Source organism: Falco naumanni, chromosome 4 (assembly GCF_017639655.2).
Source record: "Falco naumanni isolate bFalNau1 chromosome 4, bFalNau1.pat, whole genome shotgun sequence".
Classification (NCBI taxonomy): Eukaryota; Metazoa; Chordata; class Aves; order Falconiformes; family Falconidae; genus Falco; species Falco naumanni.
The window spans coordinates 82,574,498-82,593,110 of NC_054057.1; the positions used below are offsets into that span (position 1 = coordinate 82,574,498).

General features: G+C 45.5%; 1 protein-coding gene across 3 annotated transcripts in view; it reads right to left on the bottom strand.

Moving 5' to 3' along the window:
- The window catches only part of MAD1L1 (mitotic arrest deficient 1 like 1), a 380,760-nt gene that overhangs the window by 84,379 nt on the left and 277,768 nt on the right, over nucleotides 1-18,613 (bottom strand). For all 3 annotated transcript variants that reach the window (XM_040592111.1, XM_040592112.1, XM_040592113.1), the window contains one exon: nucleotides 11,039-11,229. In XM_040592111.1, coding sequence (XP_040448045.1) covers nucleotides 11,039-11,229 — 191 coding nt within the window. The remainder of the gene's footprint in view (nucleotides 1-11,038; nucleotides 11,230-18,613) is intronic.

Genomic DNA, 18,613 nt, shown 5'->3' on the forward strand with positions numbered 1-18,613 from the left:
AACTTTGGGCTGCAGTACCTATGCCAAAAAGCCAAGGACATCTCCTGTGCTTTCTCAGGACAACGTGGTGAAATTCTTGCCTGACAGAGACACACACAGATGTCTGATAACCTCCTGGGAAATACAGCAACAGAAACCCTTTACATGCATGTCCAAGACCTCTGGGCTCCATACAACTGGCAACTGGGTTGTGTCAACACCCAGAAACACCGGAGCTTTTGCAGGGACCAGCAAACCAACAGCTGACCGGTAACCTTTGCTGCAGATTCATCGTAGCTACATTGCACATGGCATGAGAACTAGTCACTGAATGCACCAACATGATTCTGAACGCCCGCCTCGTGCTGCATGCACCTCTTCCGCTCTCTGCTTCACATAAAAATCATCTGCAGACAGTCCCCTCTCCAGAGTCAGATACATCCCAGAAATGCAAAATGACAGCTAGCACATGAAACACTCTCCAGAGCCTTCCATTTAGACAGACAAACCCTCCAGTTTAAGGTTGAAATTTATGTCAGGTCCCCAGAACGTGGTTAAGATATATCCACTGTTATCGGCTACCTGCTTTAGCTAAACCTGAATACAGATTAGGGACAAATTAAAGTTTTCAAGCCTCAGTTTGATATATTTCCTCCAAGATACAGGCACACTTGGCTTGTCTTCTTTTAGAAGCTAAAGATGCTATCAAAAGATAATCTTGGGGGTTACCAAAGCTGGAGGTCATCCTCAGCTCTCAAATTCCCCGCTTTCCCCATGGAGGAGAAAGCAGCAATGCGATTTAGCTATGAATCCTTATAAGAGAGTTTTGACATAAAATACCTTTCTGCACTTCTTCCTCAAAGAATGTTCTCATGCAGCTGGCAAAAAAGAAAATACATTAAACCCAAACTCCTAAAATAGTACTAAGTTACCCGCTCTTAGTGCTGACATTCACATGGGGCAGAATGAACTGGTTTTGTGTGTGGAGTTAGGATGAGTCATGTACCCGTTTGAAGCAAATGTGAGAACAGGATAGATATCTCACCATTTCCATGTATATGAATAAAGACAGTTGATACATTATTAAATCCTAACATTAATCTCTAACCATGTTAAGTATTAATTCCTTAAGTATACAGAACGCAAAGAGCTGAGCTGCAAAAATTGTTGTTCTGTAGCAAGGGTAGGCCTACACTGGAATCACAGCAGCCAGTTCCCATAACAAAGCCCTCCAGAAGGATTTTCAGTGTACTGCTGCATTCTGTCATTGCTCCACAGACAGCACCATAGCAAGGACACCAGCATTAATGCATTCATACTGCACCACTGATAGTACATGTTATGATCTGGAAAGCCTGCATGGCACGGTGTGCTTAAGACTCCCAGATACTGTGAAGTGCATCAAATCTTCAAGAAATGCCATGACTGAATGCTTGATGTGCTTCCAACCCTCTCCAGCAATAACTGCCTCCAAATAGAGGTGGGATGCCCTAGAGCAAAGTGGAAGGTACACTCACAGTGGTTATTATTTTTGCTTTCCTACAAGCAGTTTCTCAAAAAGAAAACGTAAGAGACCTCTGTTTAGGTAAAGGTCTCAGGGAACACCCAAACACAGCAGAGACTGGGATCCCATGAAGAGCTGCCTAACAGGCTTTGAAACATCGGCTCTTATCTTAAACTGGCAAGCCAGTTCGAGAGGAAGCATATTAACTGGTTTACGCAACACCAACTTAAAGGCTAAGAGCCGTGTAGTAATTGAGCATTTAGACTTTGAAGCGTGGAAGCAATAGAAAGATGACAGAGGAACATATGGCTGTGAGATCCAGGCTCCTGGCTGCCAAAGGGGACCTGTGACCATGACACCCCATCCTCTGCTTCTCACGATTCCCCCACTACATCCCCCCCACTCACCTGCCAAGCCGTGTGTTAAAGGGCCAGCCACCCCGTTAACAAAACTCAGTTTAGGCTGACACCTTTTAACTCTGAAATCCTACGTGAGGGCACAACACAGGCATTTATATTCACAACAAATAGAGGAGAAGAGTTTTATATGAGCCCAGATCCACTCTTCAGGTGGATGCAATAGATGTCCCAAGACCACAGCAGCACGACAATCTTCTGCTGTTTTCACATTTGTGAACTGGTTTTTACACACACAAACACCCCTCCTCTTTCCTCCTTGGAGATTAGAAAATCTTTTGCCCCAGTCAAGCATAGGTAGTAGCTAAAACTCCCACAGCAAGAGATAAGTCCTAATTATATTTGTATTTAAACAACGTGCTGCTTACTCGAGAAAGAAGAGAGGCAGCGGCTGCCACTCACTCTTGCTGGTGGCTTTGTGCAGGCTGAACTGGGCTGCTGTGACCTGGGGCACTCGCGTGCTGGTGGGTGCTTTGCTGGATGTGACCAGCCGTGTCTTACCACAGAGCTGCTTCCTGGAGCTATCTGCTTTTCCTAGAGGTCTTCTCACAAACCCTTCCTGGTACATACAGGGGAAAAGCGAAGGAATGGTACAAAAGCCAGCCTCAAGTCCCTTGGCAATGCTCGACTGCATGCCCTCCGTACCACCAACCACTCCCTGCAGCCAACTCTAAAGAGGCTTCAGGGACATCCCTGCAGGACCACAAGTGGAGGAAAGGGCCACAGGGATGGTTGACGTCCCTGACGCCATTTGTCACACAGGGATGGTACAGAATACGATGTTGTGCCAGTCTTGCTGTGGCTGAACCTTGGAGCAGACGCACAGCAGCACAGAGCCCCAGAACTGACACAAGGCAGGTGAGGTGGCCTGTCCCCTGCTCAGTGTCCAAAGGGAGACGAGTAACTGACTATGAAGCAGCCAGGGATGATGGGGTACCCAGAAGCTCAAGACTTCCCCCCGCCAAGGGTAAAACTTCCAGCATCTTCCACTCTTTTCACATGCAGCTTTGAATGAAACCACGTACAAGCAACCAGTGGGGTTGGGGTTTGCTGACACAGCTCTACATGTTCTGCAAATTCACAACAGAGGAGTCAAGGAAAGCAACGAGTGTGCATCAAAAGCTGCTTTGCAAACCACCCATCTCATGTGCGCTGCAGTGAGGCCTTGCTATTCCCCTACCACCCCGACTTGAAGGCATTGCCTTTGCCTTCAAGAGTGCCAATCACACAGGCTCCAAGTAGAACATCTTCTGAAACTACCAGAGACTCAAATAAATGAATACATTGAATAAACTGAAGAGATTTAATGCCAGTTGAAGGTGGCAAGTACCCACAGAACAGGAAAGGAGCAGCTGTGCCACCCCAGGCCCCCGGCCCATGCCGGCTGCACCACGCGTCTGAGGGACAATTTGCCGCATCCACTGCTGTAAACAAAAGCCGGCTGCACCGGTTACATCTCCAACCCATTCACACGCAGCCTCCCCACCGCAAAACATTATGAAAAGCTTCTCAACCCCCCATGGAAATCCATGAATGGTTAAACCATGCACCCAGGTGAGAGGGATAGAGAAAACCAGAAGGTCAAGTGACCAAGAGCAAAGCCACACGGTGATTTAGCAGCAGAGATGGGAACGAGAATCCAGGAGGGGTTCTGCTTATGTTCCCTCTGCTTTATCCGTTATTTAACACTGTCTTCGCCTCACAGTGCATAAACACAGCCCTGTCAGCCCACACAGTCCTTTGTAATCTGTTCAAATACAGCAGCAGGCGGACACAGACAACCTTCTCTCCCGAGACCTCCCGTGGGGAGACCGGGCACAGCCAGCAGCAAGAACAACTCTTCTTCAGTAAATTGCAATCACGTGGGTGCTGGGAACATGGTGGGGGGGTGGGAAGGAAGGAGCGGCTTTTATTGTAGCAGGTAAGTCAGCCAGGATCTGCTCTGCCTCCTGCTAACTTATGCTGACACAGCAGCAGCTTTTGTGCTGTCTGGGACAAGGGCTGTGTGCAGGGCTGCCTGGCTCTGCCACGCGGCACAAGGACGGAGCCAGCGGCTGCCTGGTTTGGGGCACGGGCAGAGCCAGGGTACAGGCAGGATGTGTCCCACGTGCTGTCCTACACCACACACCCCTCCAGGGCCACACATGTGCTACACCAGCCTGGATGCTCTGGTTTAATTAATTGGTCATCGGTGACCTGTGCTCCATTTGGTGCACATGACTCTCCATAGAAAGGATGGGCTGTCTCTTCCATTTCATTAAATAAAAGAGATCTCAATGAAGGAAAAGGGGATTTGGAGAGAGGTGAATCGCAAACTTATTTTTAAAAAAAGGTGTATTCTAGTGATTGGTTACTTGCGGTTATTGCAGAATCATAGAATAATTTAGGCTGGAAAAGATGTTTGAGACCATCAAGTCCAACCATAAGCCTAATGCTGCCAAGCCCACCAGAAGCTGTGAAAACAGATGCTGAGGTCCTTCAGCTGGGGTGGCTGATGGCTGCTGTGTCCTGGTCCCTGGATGAGGCTGTCAGCAGTACTGATAGTGATGGTGGCTGAAATCAGGTGCAGAATTTGTGGGAATAACTCAAAAGCTGCCTTTTTTCAGTGCCCTGCTGCTCCTTTGCTGAGAGAGAAGTGCAGACAGAGAGGCAGAGCTCATACTGCCACAGGCAGGGTGCTGTGGGGAGTGAAACCTGCAGCTCAGCACCAGCGCTGCCATGCCCTTGGGGCATGAAGGACCAAAGGGAAGGGAAACCACAAAAGCAACTTGGTGCTTTTTGGATGATTACAAAGCAAACATGGAATTGCTGAGGGCCAGCCTGAATCTCAGATGGCACCTGTGAGCCGTCCTCATGTTTCCTGCCCCAAAACAGACCTGCTTTTTTGAAGTGATGGGTTATGTATCTGCCTCAAAGTGTAACACATCAGTCACTTCAAAAGAGAGGATGCACCCATCAGCAAGACAAATCTCTGACCTTTCAGAGAGCCTCACATGTACCATCCTCCCGCTAGTCAGGAAAGACTCAGTCACTGGAATAATTCTCCAACATCATCAGCATTAATTACCTGCATGGATGGGTCTACCCTGGCAGACTTGCAGGCATGGCAGGGAAGGGGAGCAAGTGGTGCCAACACGCTGCAGACAGGTATCATGCCAGACCGACAGGTAACAGGGGAATGTATTCCCCAGACCAAAGCTGCTCTAAGTTCCCCATGAGCACAGTCTATTTATCCTGACAACAGTCTAGTTACATTGGCAGGAGCATCATCCACCTCGTACAGATGGGAAACAGAGGCAGAGAAAGAGCATTAACTTTGCTCAGTTGGAGCAAGGCTTCAGCCCAGCCTCCTGAGGCCTGGGAGCAGCATCTTTTTGCTCAGAAATTCTGCAGTAAAATAAAACCTTCTGTCAGATCTCTCCACTATCCTCAAGGTGACTGGTTTCATTTGGACAGAAAAAAAGGAAAAAGCCCCCAAAACCAAGGGAAAACCCCTCTACCCTGCCCTAGGGGATAGGCAGTTGTTCAGAGAAGCACAAGCAGTAAGAGAAAAATTGTGTCAGGAGGAAAAAAAGCATGAGAAAGAGCAGAATAAGATAAAGACAGCAGCAAGAATTGAAGTTAGGTCCTAATATGAAACAGGCTGCTACAATATGTGAAAGAAAATGACGTGTAAGAAGTTTAATACAGGATTTGATGCTGTAACACCATAGATCACTCAACAGCTCCTGTTTTAGAGCTGCTGATTAGTGCAACCCAAGATGGGTCCTTGCTGACCCTTCCAGGAATCCCAGCACCGTCATCTGGCAGGAAGGCACCATGCTCGCACAGCAATGCAGGCACTCCCGGAGCTGAGCAGATATCACGTCTCCACCAATCACATGGAAAAATTGAAAACAAAATATAAAAATAAAATAACTTGTAATTAACAAGAATGAGGAGGTAACAGAGGCCTACAGTCTCTAATCAATCTCTTGCTGCCTGGCCTGCTCCACCGATGAGCACCATTGTTATTCTTGATTGTGTGCAAGAGCGCGAGACGGCTGCTGGAAGAATAGCACTCCATCCAAATTGTGATTTCTTTCTCCCCTCGAGACTCATCAAAGGTGAGGAGGAGGAGGACAACAGGGGAGAAGACAGATGCAAAAAGAAACAAACAGCTAGAACATGCTTCTCAGGGATACTCTGCTGGGTTCAAGGAGGAAACAACTGAAACTGCAGGTACACCAAGCATGCACACTACTCTGATTCACAGCTCACAACACTGCTATCAGCTTCAAGATGAAACAAAAGCAATCAGGCGAGTAAAAGTAAACCCTGTATTAACCATCCTGCTTATTCCAAGATGCACCAGCATGCCCCAGCCAAACCGATGCTAAGGCTGCACTGGAAACTCAGCAGACTGGACTCTCACCACACATTTAACCACAGGACTTTTGTCTCTACCTTTCAGTCAGCAGTTTGTCAGCATCACTTTGTGTTTGAAAAATAGCCTCCAAGTTCTTTGTTATTCAATCCAGCCTCATTTTCCTCCTCAAGAAAAGATAATTAAGCTATTACTTCTTGTGCACATAGCTGCCCCATCACATTGTGCACACCTTGTCAATACAGAGGCACTTGGATGGCAGGGTACACAAGCGATGGGGTAAGCAAAGGAAGGCTGGGAAGTTAAAGGTGGTGTCTGTCCTCACACCATACCCTTTCTTCCCTACGAAGCCTTCACCCTTTCCACCCCTCTGTGATCAGCCTCTGTACCCAGAGTGAGCCACATCAGAAGCAAGTGTTCACTTTTCAGATTGCCTTGAAGATTGACGGCAACAGTTCCCCTTACAGATCTGTAAACCAACTCTGCATAACTCCTTAAAGAGGTGTGCATCAAAGACAGCTTGCATGCTGGCTGTTAATTTAACAGGTCACAGAAAAGCTGTTGATTTTATTACCATATTACCAATTCAACAGAACACCAATAAAGAATTTATTTCACAGCAAGAAGTGCCAGCCCTGTAGCTGTCAACATTCTCAAGCTGTGTCAAGATACTTCTGCTTTTGTTTGCTGTCTGATATCTTGGGCATAAAGTCTACCAACTTGGGGATGCTCTTCAATGAGCCACCGCTGGTATTTGGGTTTCCATTTGATAATTTTGACAGAAAATAACAACATGGGCAAGACCGGGAAGCAGAAAGAATTCTGTACTCTGCAAGGCTGGGCTCTGAGGATACAGAAAATATCTGTCTAAAGGCAGCCTTTTGGCCAGGACTATTTATGAGCTCAGACACATTAACACCACTACGATATTGGAAAGATTCTGTCTGCTTTAACTTTCTTACCAACCAACTCAGACCCAAGTAATTTATACTAAATTTACTAAATATTACTAAAAAATCCAAGCACTCCTTTCTGAGACAGTAGAGGTATCTAAAACCATAAAGATTTCAAACACTGCCAGATTTGATGTAGCTGTTAGACAGCATCAGGTCGATTGCCTTTTCAGTCCAGGATCATATCAGGAAAGTGACCGGCACCACACTCACGCCAGACCAGTGGAAATAGTTTAGCTGAAGCACAGTGAATAATCAAGCACAGACTGCTCTCCCTGAGCACTCTTCTTGCTCTCTCTTCTTCACTCAAGTCTTCATTCCTAAGTATTTCCAGAGGATGGAGTTGAATGTTGCCAGGTACAGCAGCATCCAAACCATATGCACACACAACCCAAAAAAACCAAGCAGCATGCACAGGAATATTCTCCTGAACCTCTGTAGTAAGAGGTTGCCTTTACACCTCAAAGCAGAGGGCTCTGCATGCCCCTACTTAAGGCGAGTATGAATATTTAATGTAAAACAAAGTATTATTTTTTGTCCACAAAGATACCTTACCATTTTAGAAAATGTACTGACCTCCTGCTCTCAGCACTACCTTGAAGCCATAAGGTCTATCAAATAAAAGCATTTCCACTCTTTTCATTTGAAATTGATTGGCTTCAAATGCTTTGGCTGAGCCTGCGTCTTTAGGCACACAAAAAGAAAAAGCCCATGATTTAATTTCTCTGTACTGTTTGTTCATTTGTACAAGTGTCTCCAAATCATCTCCTCTTCAAATTTGACCAGTCTTTCTGTTTACCAGAAGACTTTCTTTGCCTGAAACAATTGTCACTGCCTTTCTAAAGGCCTCCGTTCCTTAATCTCTTTCAGGATCTAGCCAGAGACAAGGGTAAACAGCCTGATGTACACATGGCCAAGCAATGACATCCTGACTTGCCACCGCTTAATTCCAAGTTGGCTAAGCTGATTTTGAAGCTCCCGGGCAATGTTTGTTGGTTTTAATAGATATCTTTAATGGCTTGTTACAAAGGGAGTCAATGCAGTTCTTGGATCCCTCGTGGGTGGGCTGGCCCAGGCACACCGGTCAAGCATAACGTTCAATACAGAACGCAAAGTCCGTGCCACGTCCTAATGCACCTCATGTACCAGCAACGGGAACAGAATATGAAGCTGTTGAGTGTCCCAATAACTATAATGCATTGCATCCCCCACAAAAAAATAATCATCAGAAACTAAACTCCTGGTGAGGAATCTGTAACACCGCTTTCCACAGCATTTAATTAAAGGAACAAAAAAAGAGCAAACAAGCGAGAACAAGCTGTGAAGCCCGAGATGTGCCTTGCTGCCTACGCACTCACACACAGGGTCTGAAAATCACTGGAACATCCTTAAAGCTGATGAGCTCATCTGTTGCATCGACAGGGATCACCAATAAGTACTGATACGGTTTCATTGGAATTCAGTGCTCATATATAGATGCAGTCATTTATATTTGCAGCATGCTACTGTGATTAACCCTTTCACTGAAGCTGTAATTCCAATTAATGCGAATTGGCTGGACACATACAGCATGTAGATAATAAGCTCTGCTACAGTAACGGCATACCTTGGTCGGGAAAACCAAGCACATCTTTCATCTTCATTTAGCTTTGAAGGGGTTACATTACAGTAGCTCCTATTGCATCCCTGCTATTGAAGCCTCACTGAAAATTAAATGCCACCAGCAGTGCTACTGAAATATGCTCTAAAGTTTACAGGCAAACTACAGAAGCTTGTAAAGTGCCAGGGGACTTCTCTGGTTTAATTATATAGACCCTGTTCCATAAATTGCTTGAATGGAATAAATACAAATAGCATTCCCTGCTTTGTGACCTCTTTGGGTTAATGAAATGCACACAAACACCCACAGTCTGCTATGGCTCAGAAATTCCACAGCATAAACACACAACCTCGCTGGAAGCCGTAGCTGGGATTCAAGCCTTGGTACATACATGAGAACCAGCTGCCTGGACTCAGCAAGAAAATAATTTGTTGTTTATATTCTACCGCTATTCTAAGCTGCAGATGGTGGGAATTGTCTGTGATTTACTGAACAGGGAGAAAGGGTCTGAGATTTTGTTGTTCAGGCTCCAATTAACAAATCTGCTTCTCCTGTCCGAAGAGGTGCGTGAGGTAAGAGAGGCTGAGGAATTCCATGAATCAATAAGCAACCCACCCCTGGCTTTGGGAAACGTGAGATCTGCTCTACCTGGTGACACTTCCCTCCATCCTCTGGACATACTTGGGAATAAACACTTGAATGAAGAAGAGACAGTGAGAAGAGTGTTAAGGGAGAGGAATCTGTACTTCATTATTTGCTCTTCCGCATGTAAATTATTTCTATTGCCATGACACGAAGAAAAATTCAATTCTACTGGATACAAACTAATGAGATGCCAGCCAGTCCTTGTTCACGTGGCCAGTATGCAATTTTCTCATGTTTCTCTAGCTTTCCCCAAGCATGCCATGTCTCCTACGATGAACTGCTACTTGTACTGTCTGGTCACGGCATCCAACGGACATCTCCGAGTCTGCCGAAGGTTCATTCACTAAACATGTAACACTACAGGTGTGAGCGCAGGCCTCCAGAGGTGCTAGAGCTACAGCATTGCACCATCTCAACACCAAACTGTTTTCAGGATTCAAGGACAGTACCTTAAAACCAACAGAGTTATTCTCCTCCCTGGACACTGAGCTTTCTTTTCTTGCTCCCATTCCTCCTAGTCAGTCCAGAACCCTCATAAGGCCAAGTAATACAACTATTTTGGGGATGTCTTCTAGTTTTCATAAGGAACCTAGGTGCTGTCTTATACTTATTCTCATTTGCTTTATTTGGTTGGGGTTTTTTGGGGGGATTTGGTTGTGGTTTTTTTCCTGAGGCTCTAAAGTTGCAGAACAGGAAGATGTTTGTCCTGTTACGTAAAGAAACAATACTGCAGCAACCCACATGTGGCACACAGCTGTAGGTCCGCAGACACAGAACTTCTTCAGTTCTTGCTTGTAGAGTTCCCTCCTGCACTGAACACCTCTTAAATCCTCATCCTTCTCATAAATGCAACCTCCCCCAGGGGGATCACACTGACCTGTAAACTTGGGCTGTTGACACCTGAACCGATGTAAAGATGGAACTAAACAGCTCGGTGGCCCTAATGTCAGACCTCAGCTCCCTAATGCACCAGCATTAGGTAACACGAGAAAAGCGGCGCCCATCAAGCTGCAGCCTGGCCTCGGACCACCCAGCTAAACGAATAAAGGTATCAGACTGACAGAAGACAGACTGCTATTGCTCCTCATCTGTGCTACTCAAATAAATGGCACTTCACACACACAAGGATGAGTTGCTGCTCAAAAGGATTCCAATTTACATAAAGACAAGATGACATGCAGACAAGCCAGGAGATAGCAAAGACAGCAAGGACATGTATCTTGTAGTGAAGTAAGGATGGAACCTTGGTGGTTACATAAGGTTTTATTGCCGCGGTGTATATAACTGATATTCTAAAAAGGTGAAGTGCAAGGCCAGATGCCTTAGGTATTATGCACATGCAGTCTCTTCTCTTTACTCCTAACTTTGATATATAAGTGGGAGACCAGATGTCAAGCCTTCTAAGGCAATTTTTTAAAGGAAGAAAAGATTTACTTCCCTCGTAAGGCACACCCAGTCACATAGCAGAGGGGCTGGGATTTTCCAGTCTAATCACTGAGAAGAGCAAACACATCCTGGCATGCTGAAAACCATGAACCCGAAGAAGCAGGTGCAGTGCGGGGTGCACAGACATACCTTAAAAAGCAGGCAGTCCCCTTGGTGCTCGGCGTAAATGGAGGAGAGTCGGTACTGGTTCTCAGTTGTGATGTCGATCTGGTATCCTGTCAGTGTGTAGCACACCTTGCGAAACTCCTGGATCTTCGTCTGGAAAACTTCTTTCAGACGCTGGTTTTTTAGTTCTGCACTTTCCACTTGCTTCTTCAGCTCTAAGTAGGGGAAGAAAATGGGTACCTTCTTACATGTCATCAGCACAGAGCCCCTTGCATTGTATTTACAGTGCTAGCCAAACTAAGTGAATTGAAAAGGTTAATTCAATTTTTTACAAATAAATAAAGCAGGCAGAGTAAAGACACAGACAAGCTAGATTCCTCTCCTCCTGGTCCCAGCAGACCAAAAGATAATAAACTGGGGAATAAGGAAAACTGACGTGTCTTGGTGGGATGGATTTTTCTTTTGCTCAGCCAGCCTTTTAACAACGTACTACAAAATTCAAAGCTATAGCATCCATTTCCCCACATGCACACATCTTATTTTCTACAGGAACCCAAGAGAAGGGTGTTACGCTACATGAAGCAAGAAAGTAGAAAAACGGTAAGAAATACGCCTCTGTACGGTTGCATCATGAGGAAGCTGCCTATAAGGAAAATCTCCTCCAAAATACTCTTGATTTGACTTTAAGTGCTTTGATCTCAAATTGACACACTGCTTAGGATTCCCTCAAGATTCCAGAAGGGGCTTTACTATGATAAAAAGCCCGAGGAGTACCACTGCCTCTTTGCATTTGCCACCTTAACTGGACTAGTCCCTAGAAGAGAGGTCCTGGGAGACTGCCTGCCACTCACCCTGTATTTTATTGCTACAAAGGGAGCTGCCAGTACTGTGAATCCTTCAAGAGGATACACAACAATTACCATGAATCTTTCACCCAAGGTGCCTTCTGAGTAATTAAACCTCAATTTATCCCCCCATTAATTACAGAGATTGGATTTACTTTAATATACACTAGAGATGTTTCCCAAGTCAGCCTGTTTTGTCAACACTGCAGTCCAGGGTTAGAAAAAAAAACCAACCCTGACTCTTTCTAACAACAAACAAATAGACTTCCCCACTCGGAGACCTCTGTCATTCTGCGGTTTAAGGTTTTCTTTATGCTGTGATCAGTGACATAATTGCAGCACATACGGGCCATATGTCTTTATTTTAGCTACTTCAGGGTCCAGCAGTAAGACAGCAGAAACTTCAGTGCAAGGCGACTGCTTGAAGGTTTTTGGCTAGGCTGATCCAGCCCGGGCTACAGCATTACTGTTTCCCAAGCAAGCTGGAGTTTTCGCTTGAGTATTTGCTGAGAATTGTCTCTCCGTTGACCTCCCGAGCACAGTGTAGGAAGAATGCAGGATGGTAACTGCAAGGCCACGGACTTCCCTCTGATTCACCTCTGAGCAGCTGCAAGTGCACCAGGAGAATGCAAGGCTCCCCTTACCTTCTGTACTGCTTTAGCTAGGCTCTCCGGGTGGGACAAAAGGATAATTCAATGTGTTATGTTAAAGTGTCTTAAATGCCACTGAGGATGCCCCTGCTCAGAAGTACTTTGGCCTTAATCCAATTCAGCTTAATCCCCAGGCAAGGACAGGAACTCTTTAATGGTTAAAGAGAACTACATGTCCCTTTACTTCTGAATGAGAGCATCCACGCGGGGAGAGTTAACACTGGCCAGCTCCTTACCTTTGGTTAATTCAGCTCCACCTCCCCGAGCAGCTTGTGCAGATGATGTATGAGCAAAGTATTTCTTTTACTCCGGGTCTCCCTCAAGCTGCATCTCACTTTATCAAGGGAAGCAAGCCAGTCTTGGGGAATGTCACCACGTTGTGCATTAAAACACCCCTATACAGCCCCCACTGCTGGGAAACCCCCGGTTGCTGGGGGATGTAAGGTAAGGAAAGTATCCAAACCCTGCTCACAAGCCCAAAGGGTTGTGGTTTACACTCTGCCCCTTCTCATGAACTTGAAAAGGCTGTTCTTCCTGACCACCCACATTCCCATTCACACCAAACTCATCACTGCATGATCAATTCAACTCTTCCTTGGGTTGTTACCACCTTTTCCTCAATGTCTCAGCTGAGTCTGGTGTTTGATTATTCTAATAATCAGCCTCCTGAAATCAGGAGGTTAATTGGCAGCTCTGACCTCAATATTCTCATAGTCTTCACTCAGCTATGCAACTGTTAAGGACAAAATCCTACATATAAAAGTAAAAATTCAGTGACCATGTTGCAGTGGTAAATAACATTTCGCCACTGTCAGAGACAGCGCTGCCTTTAATATACTGCACATGTCTAACAGCAATATTTTTTTTTCCTAATAAATGCAGCCTAGCCTTGGAAAAGTAAATCTGCCTTTTCCTACTGCATCTTGGAGGCTGCCTTTCCTGGCTTTTTTAACCTTGGAGGTGTATGGCACCCTAATTCATGAACTCCTTGAACAGCTTCTGTTACTCACGAAGTAACAAAATCACAAGTATCCTCACACCCGCTGGGCTGCAGCCTTGTAACCCCCCCAACAGCACTGGCCTAGTTAGACTACAACCATGTGGATCTAGAATAGCAACTAAGTGATGGCAACTGCTTTCCTCCACTACCCTCAGGGTGAAAAAGGAGAAACTCTGACTACAACCAGTCTTTTTGCCAGAAATCCTGAGCTTTTCAATTTAACTGAAGGACTAGCAAGCCTTCACTCCCAACAGTGTGCCCTTGCCTCCCCCCCCCCCCGCCCCCCGCCGTTCCTCCTGGCCCTCTTTCCAGTGCCTGCGGCAGTTTTGGTGTATTACCGCGTCAGCTGTCCTGGCTGAAGGAACTCATCTGCATGGAAAAAAAATGTTATCTCCTTGTTAGAGATGCCTTGTGTCAGCCATTGGCACGAGGTGCTGAACTCTCTAACTGCTAATATAGATGCAGCCGCATGTGCCAGCACCAGCCGGGGATGGGATGGAGCCTTGTCATCCCCTCCATGGCTCCACTAGCAATTCCCCAACAGCGTTTCTTTAGTTTGGGGATGGGGCTAGAAAAACACAAGTAGACAAAGGGACATGATAAGAATGCTTACGTTTGCAACTACTCCCAGTGAGAGGTCCAGTGAACCCTGACTGTAAAACAGAGATGCTCTTCCTTTATGCCCAATTAAATTGCAGTCCTCAATCGTTCAGCTATAGCAACTGCTGATGCCTACCTCCTGCGGTATTTATCCCAATTCAGCAAGGGGCTATCCCCAGATTAACTCCAGACAGCACTCAGGACTGTGACTACTCCCCTGCTTCTCATTGAGAGTTCTGCCGACACAACCAAGAAGCCACACTGTGAGGAGGATTCACGGAAGAGTAACTTGATAGGAAGGTAAGCTGAGACTTGAGAAACATAGGATGGGATCCCACTGCTGAAACAAAGCCATCTGAGATGCTCTAGGATATTTCTCACAGCTTCCCACCACGCTTCTGCAGGAAAGAGATTTCCTGCAGGCTCTCCGTCATACCAGCCACCCTCAGGTCAACATCCCAGACACTTTGGGGTGTCTAAAATGGCACAGGATGCCTATTTTTAGGCACTGGGTACCTTTGTAGCCTCTACACCACACATGGCCCTGATGCCGCAGATTCCCTGCGCCTAGGGAACAGCACAAGCAGCATATACACTGGCTTGGGGACAGTAATTAATCTTTCTAATATTTCCCCCACCAAGTGAAGATGTTAAGCTAAGAGGCAGCTCATTGTTTGCTCTGTGTCTCAATTCAAAGATGTGACGGCACTATTTCTTAAGCCTCACCTAATACCACTAATTCCCGCCAAATTTCTAGCAGAGTCAGGAAAAATTGGTTTAAAAGTCATCATCTGCACAGAGTGCAATTCAGCGTATTTCAGAGCAACGTTTAAGGCACAGCCTTAGAGACCACTGAACAGAGGGAGATCCTTTCAGGGTGGGTCAAGGTGCATTAACAGAGCAGGTTTCTGATGACAGCATTACTGTTTCCACTCTTATCTACCACCTACAGAACATCAAATGTCTTGATCCTTTAAGATCTTTCACAACATTTGGAGAATTAGGTTTAATTGTATCTTTAAAAGACGATGTTTGAAAACCAGAATCCCTGTTCTCAGGGTACCTGTTTGAGTTCCTGTGTTCGAGACTGTTACACTTGCACAGAACAGGCAAGAGAAGTTGCAGGTGTGCTCTGCAGAAGCCATGGACAGGCAAAGTCACACCACAAACATCCTTCATCCCAGAGAAAGGATGCCAAAGCACCCCTCACTGAAGCGTTAATGAAACAAATAAGAACTGAGAAAATAAGCGTGAGATTTGGCAGGCTATGCCTTGGTCAGGGATAATGACCGGCTGTTTATGTGCCTGGGGAAAAAAAAAAAAAAAAAGATGAAAGAGGAGAACAGGGAACAGGAAAATATATGGAATTCATACTGCCACATCTTCTTTGTATTCAGGCCAAAAGTATGTACAAAAAGTTGCCCATCCTGAAGAGTGTGATGGGGGAAAAATAATCTTCACTGAAAAAAGTGATTAGTCTCTTACAAAATTAATATTGCCAAATGATTAACTTCCCCCTAATGATGCTGCTTCTTGAAACACCTTGTATTTTCACACACTTATATTGGCTTTAATGAATAATTCAAACTATTTTGGATAAATAAATAAAATATGAGTTGGGCTTTTTTGGTTTCTTATTGAAAATGTCACTGCTTTTTATTCCATTGCTTTTACACTCCTTACATCTGAAAATGTTCACTGCTGCCTGAAAATACCACAGCTTTGGCTCTTGCTCCGAGTTCAGCTGGGTCAATCAATAGCAATAGCAATCTCTACACCAAAGAAAACCAAATCCACACTTAACCTTTTCCCCAGGGAAAGAGGAGAAAACAATATGGCTCTCAGCATGCCAAAAGGGGCATGAAATTAAATGTGTCACTAGTCTTCTCCAGGAAAACAGAAATTTGTTCTGCCCATCCTCCGAGATGCCACAAGCCATGTAGCTGCATTAATTCAGTTGCGATCCCAGCTAATACATCTCTCTCTCAGAAAAGCCTGAAGTCCTTTCTAACTCTCCATTAAAGGTTACTTTCCCTTAGTAACATGTTTGGGGGTCACTCACTCCAACACGCACAGGCTAAAGTATTTACACATGAATTCCTGTCCCTGCTGACCCTGCCAGAATGCCTCTGACAGATGCCACCCAACGCTGCTATGGAGGATACTGTATTTTTCCCAGCACTGCTCTATTTAAACAACAGGCTGCTTAGAGTTTGTTTCCAGCCTCCAGAAGGGATGCCAGTACCATCTTGTTCACACAAGGTCTGTAATGAGAAGAGGAAATTCTCAATTCCAAGATGTAAGGCCAGAATGATCCTTGTTCTTCCCCACCTGCACAAGCTGCTCCTCTCCATTTCCACAATGCTGTGCCTGCTGTGCAACGGCACCCATCGGTCACCCCCACTTGTACCTCCCAACTGATATTTAGTGACACTCTCCTACTGCAGGTCTGTCCTTCCCATCCACCTCTCTGCACCTGCAATCCTTCCAGCCACCCCCCTGCCCAAACCCCGAGCTGAAATTTTCTCTTCCAGATTTAGTTTATGAGGACCACTGTCTGAAAAAGAGTTCTGTGAAGGACACAGTATAAAAATAAATTGTCTCATATTAAATAAAGGCTAATAGAAGAAGAGCTGAACATTTTCTGATGTAGGCAAGTTTATGACTATTGCTTTTGAGAAATAAAATTCGCTTTGCTAGATTTTATAGGTGCGTTTTATGCCCTGGGGGAGTGGGACCACAAAATCCGACCGGTGTGGCAGCCCCATACCACCCTTACTCAGACTTAAAACTGGTCTTTGCAAAAATTGCAATTTGTGACATTACAACCATGAATTATAACTTTTCTCGAAGGTAAAAACAGTTTGATATTCCACAGACTGCACTGGCTGTTCAATTTTAGACCTAAGTGGTATTTATTTGATCAGTCAACATTGGTTTATTTTTAAACCGTGCATGCACCATCTGGTTCAGCGCACCTCCCAGCCCCCTCCTCCAGCCACCAGCTTCCCCTTTCAGCAGCTCAGGGAAGAGTTTTCAAAGGCAGCACGTTACAAGTAAAGGTCTCCACCGCCCCGGCCAGTGACAGCTCTTGCTGGGCACCAGAATATTTCCTGCATGTGTCTCTTCACTGAAGGCGGTTGCCTGAAGCCCCCATTGCAGACAACCCCTGGATCTTTACAAGGGTACCACTTCTTGGAAAGAAGTCAACTCCTAATGAGCCTTTATCCTCGGATAACTTGCACAAAGTGGCGGAGGACACCAGCAGGCTAGGGTGAAAGCAGCAGGACACAAAGGCTCAGAGGGAGGAAGCTATGGAAGAGGATGGACTTTCTCTCGTAGCACCTGCATGCCCATATAGCATGGATTTGGATTAAGTAAAGGGTTCTTTTCTTATTCTGACAACGCAAGGTTGCAAAACTCACAAGCGCACTCGGTATCGGCCTGCGTAGAGGACAGCCCTGGCAGATGAACCACCGCCAAGTGAGAGGCTCCTTCAGGGGATCCCAGTGTGGGGGCTGCTTGGAGCCTTCCCTGCCCTTCTCACCGGCAAAGCTCTTTCCTGCCTTCCCACACTCTGGAACAAGTGGGCTTTCGGAAGCCCAGCTCGGCTCCTCAGCCACCCCTGTAGTGCCTCTCAGCGAAGGCAGTGCAGAGCTGTGTAAGCTGACCCTGGGTAGCTTTAAAATCACTGGCTTAAATGATGTGAACAGCCTGCTTGCAGCAATACAGAACTCAGCAGGGATGGCAACACTCACCCCAGGCGCAGGATGAATTAACCTCAGGAGAGTTATTTATTGCCCAAGGTGAACTTCGCAAATTAGATATGGCACAAACCGTTTGGTAGTTAGGATTGTCACACTGGTCATAAATTGTGAACCAACCAGAAAGACATCGTTCTCCACCCTCCAAATGATTGTTAGAGTCTTTTAGCCACACTTCCCTCCCATATGGCAATTACAGACCAAGCACCCTCAGAACAAAGCTGGAGCTCATCATTAATTTCAGATGCAATAAACAGCCTCACCTTAAAATTACAAATCTACTGCATCACTTCAGTTTACAGGAGAACAGTTATCTTCTAGAACATGTCAGCAAATATCAGGCATAAGTCTTCCCAGTCTAGCTGTTTCCCACATAATCTATTTTGGAGTTATATAAAAAAAACAAACAAAAAAGTCACTGGGACTTTTCATGGGCTGTAGTTCAGGGTAGCAAGAACAGGGTCATAACTTGTATCACTTGTCAGAATCGCTTCTCCACTAGGTTGTTTCAAAGGAAAAGAGTAGCTCTGAAACCGCTCAAGTGTCTAATGTAAGAATCCATCCTAGGGACTTTATAATTAACATATATAATATGCATTGTTAATTACATGGGGTGGTCTGCAGAAGCATCTAATGAGACGATTTTATCCCCTGTTTAATCACCTCCTCTACACTCTGCCTATTATTTTATTTCCACTGGCACATCACTACTATTACTACTACCCCAAAACACTGGATGC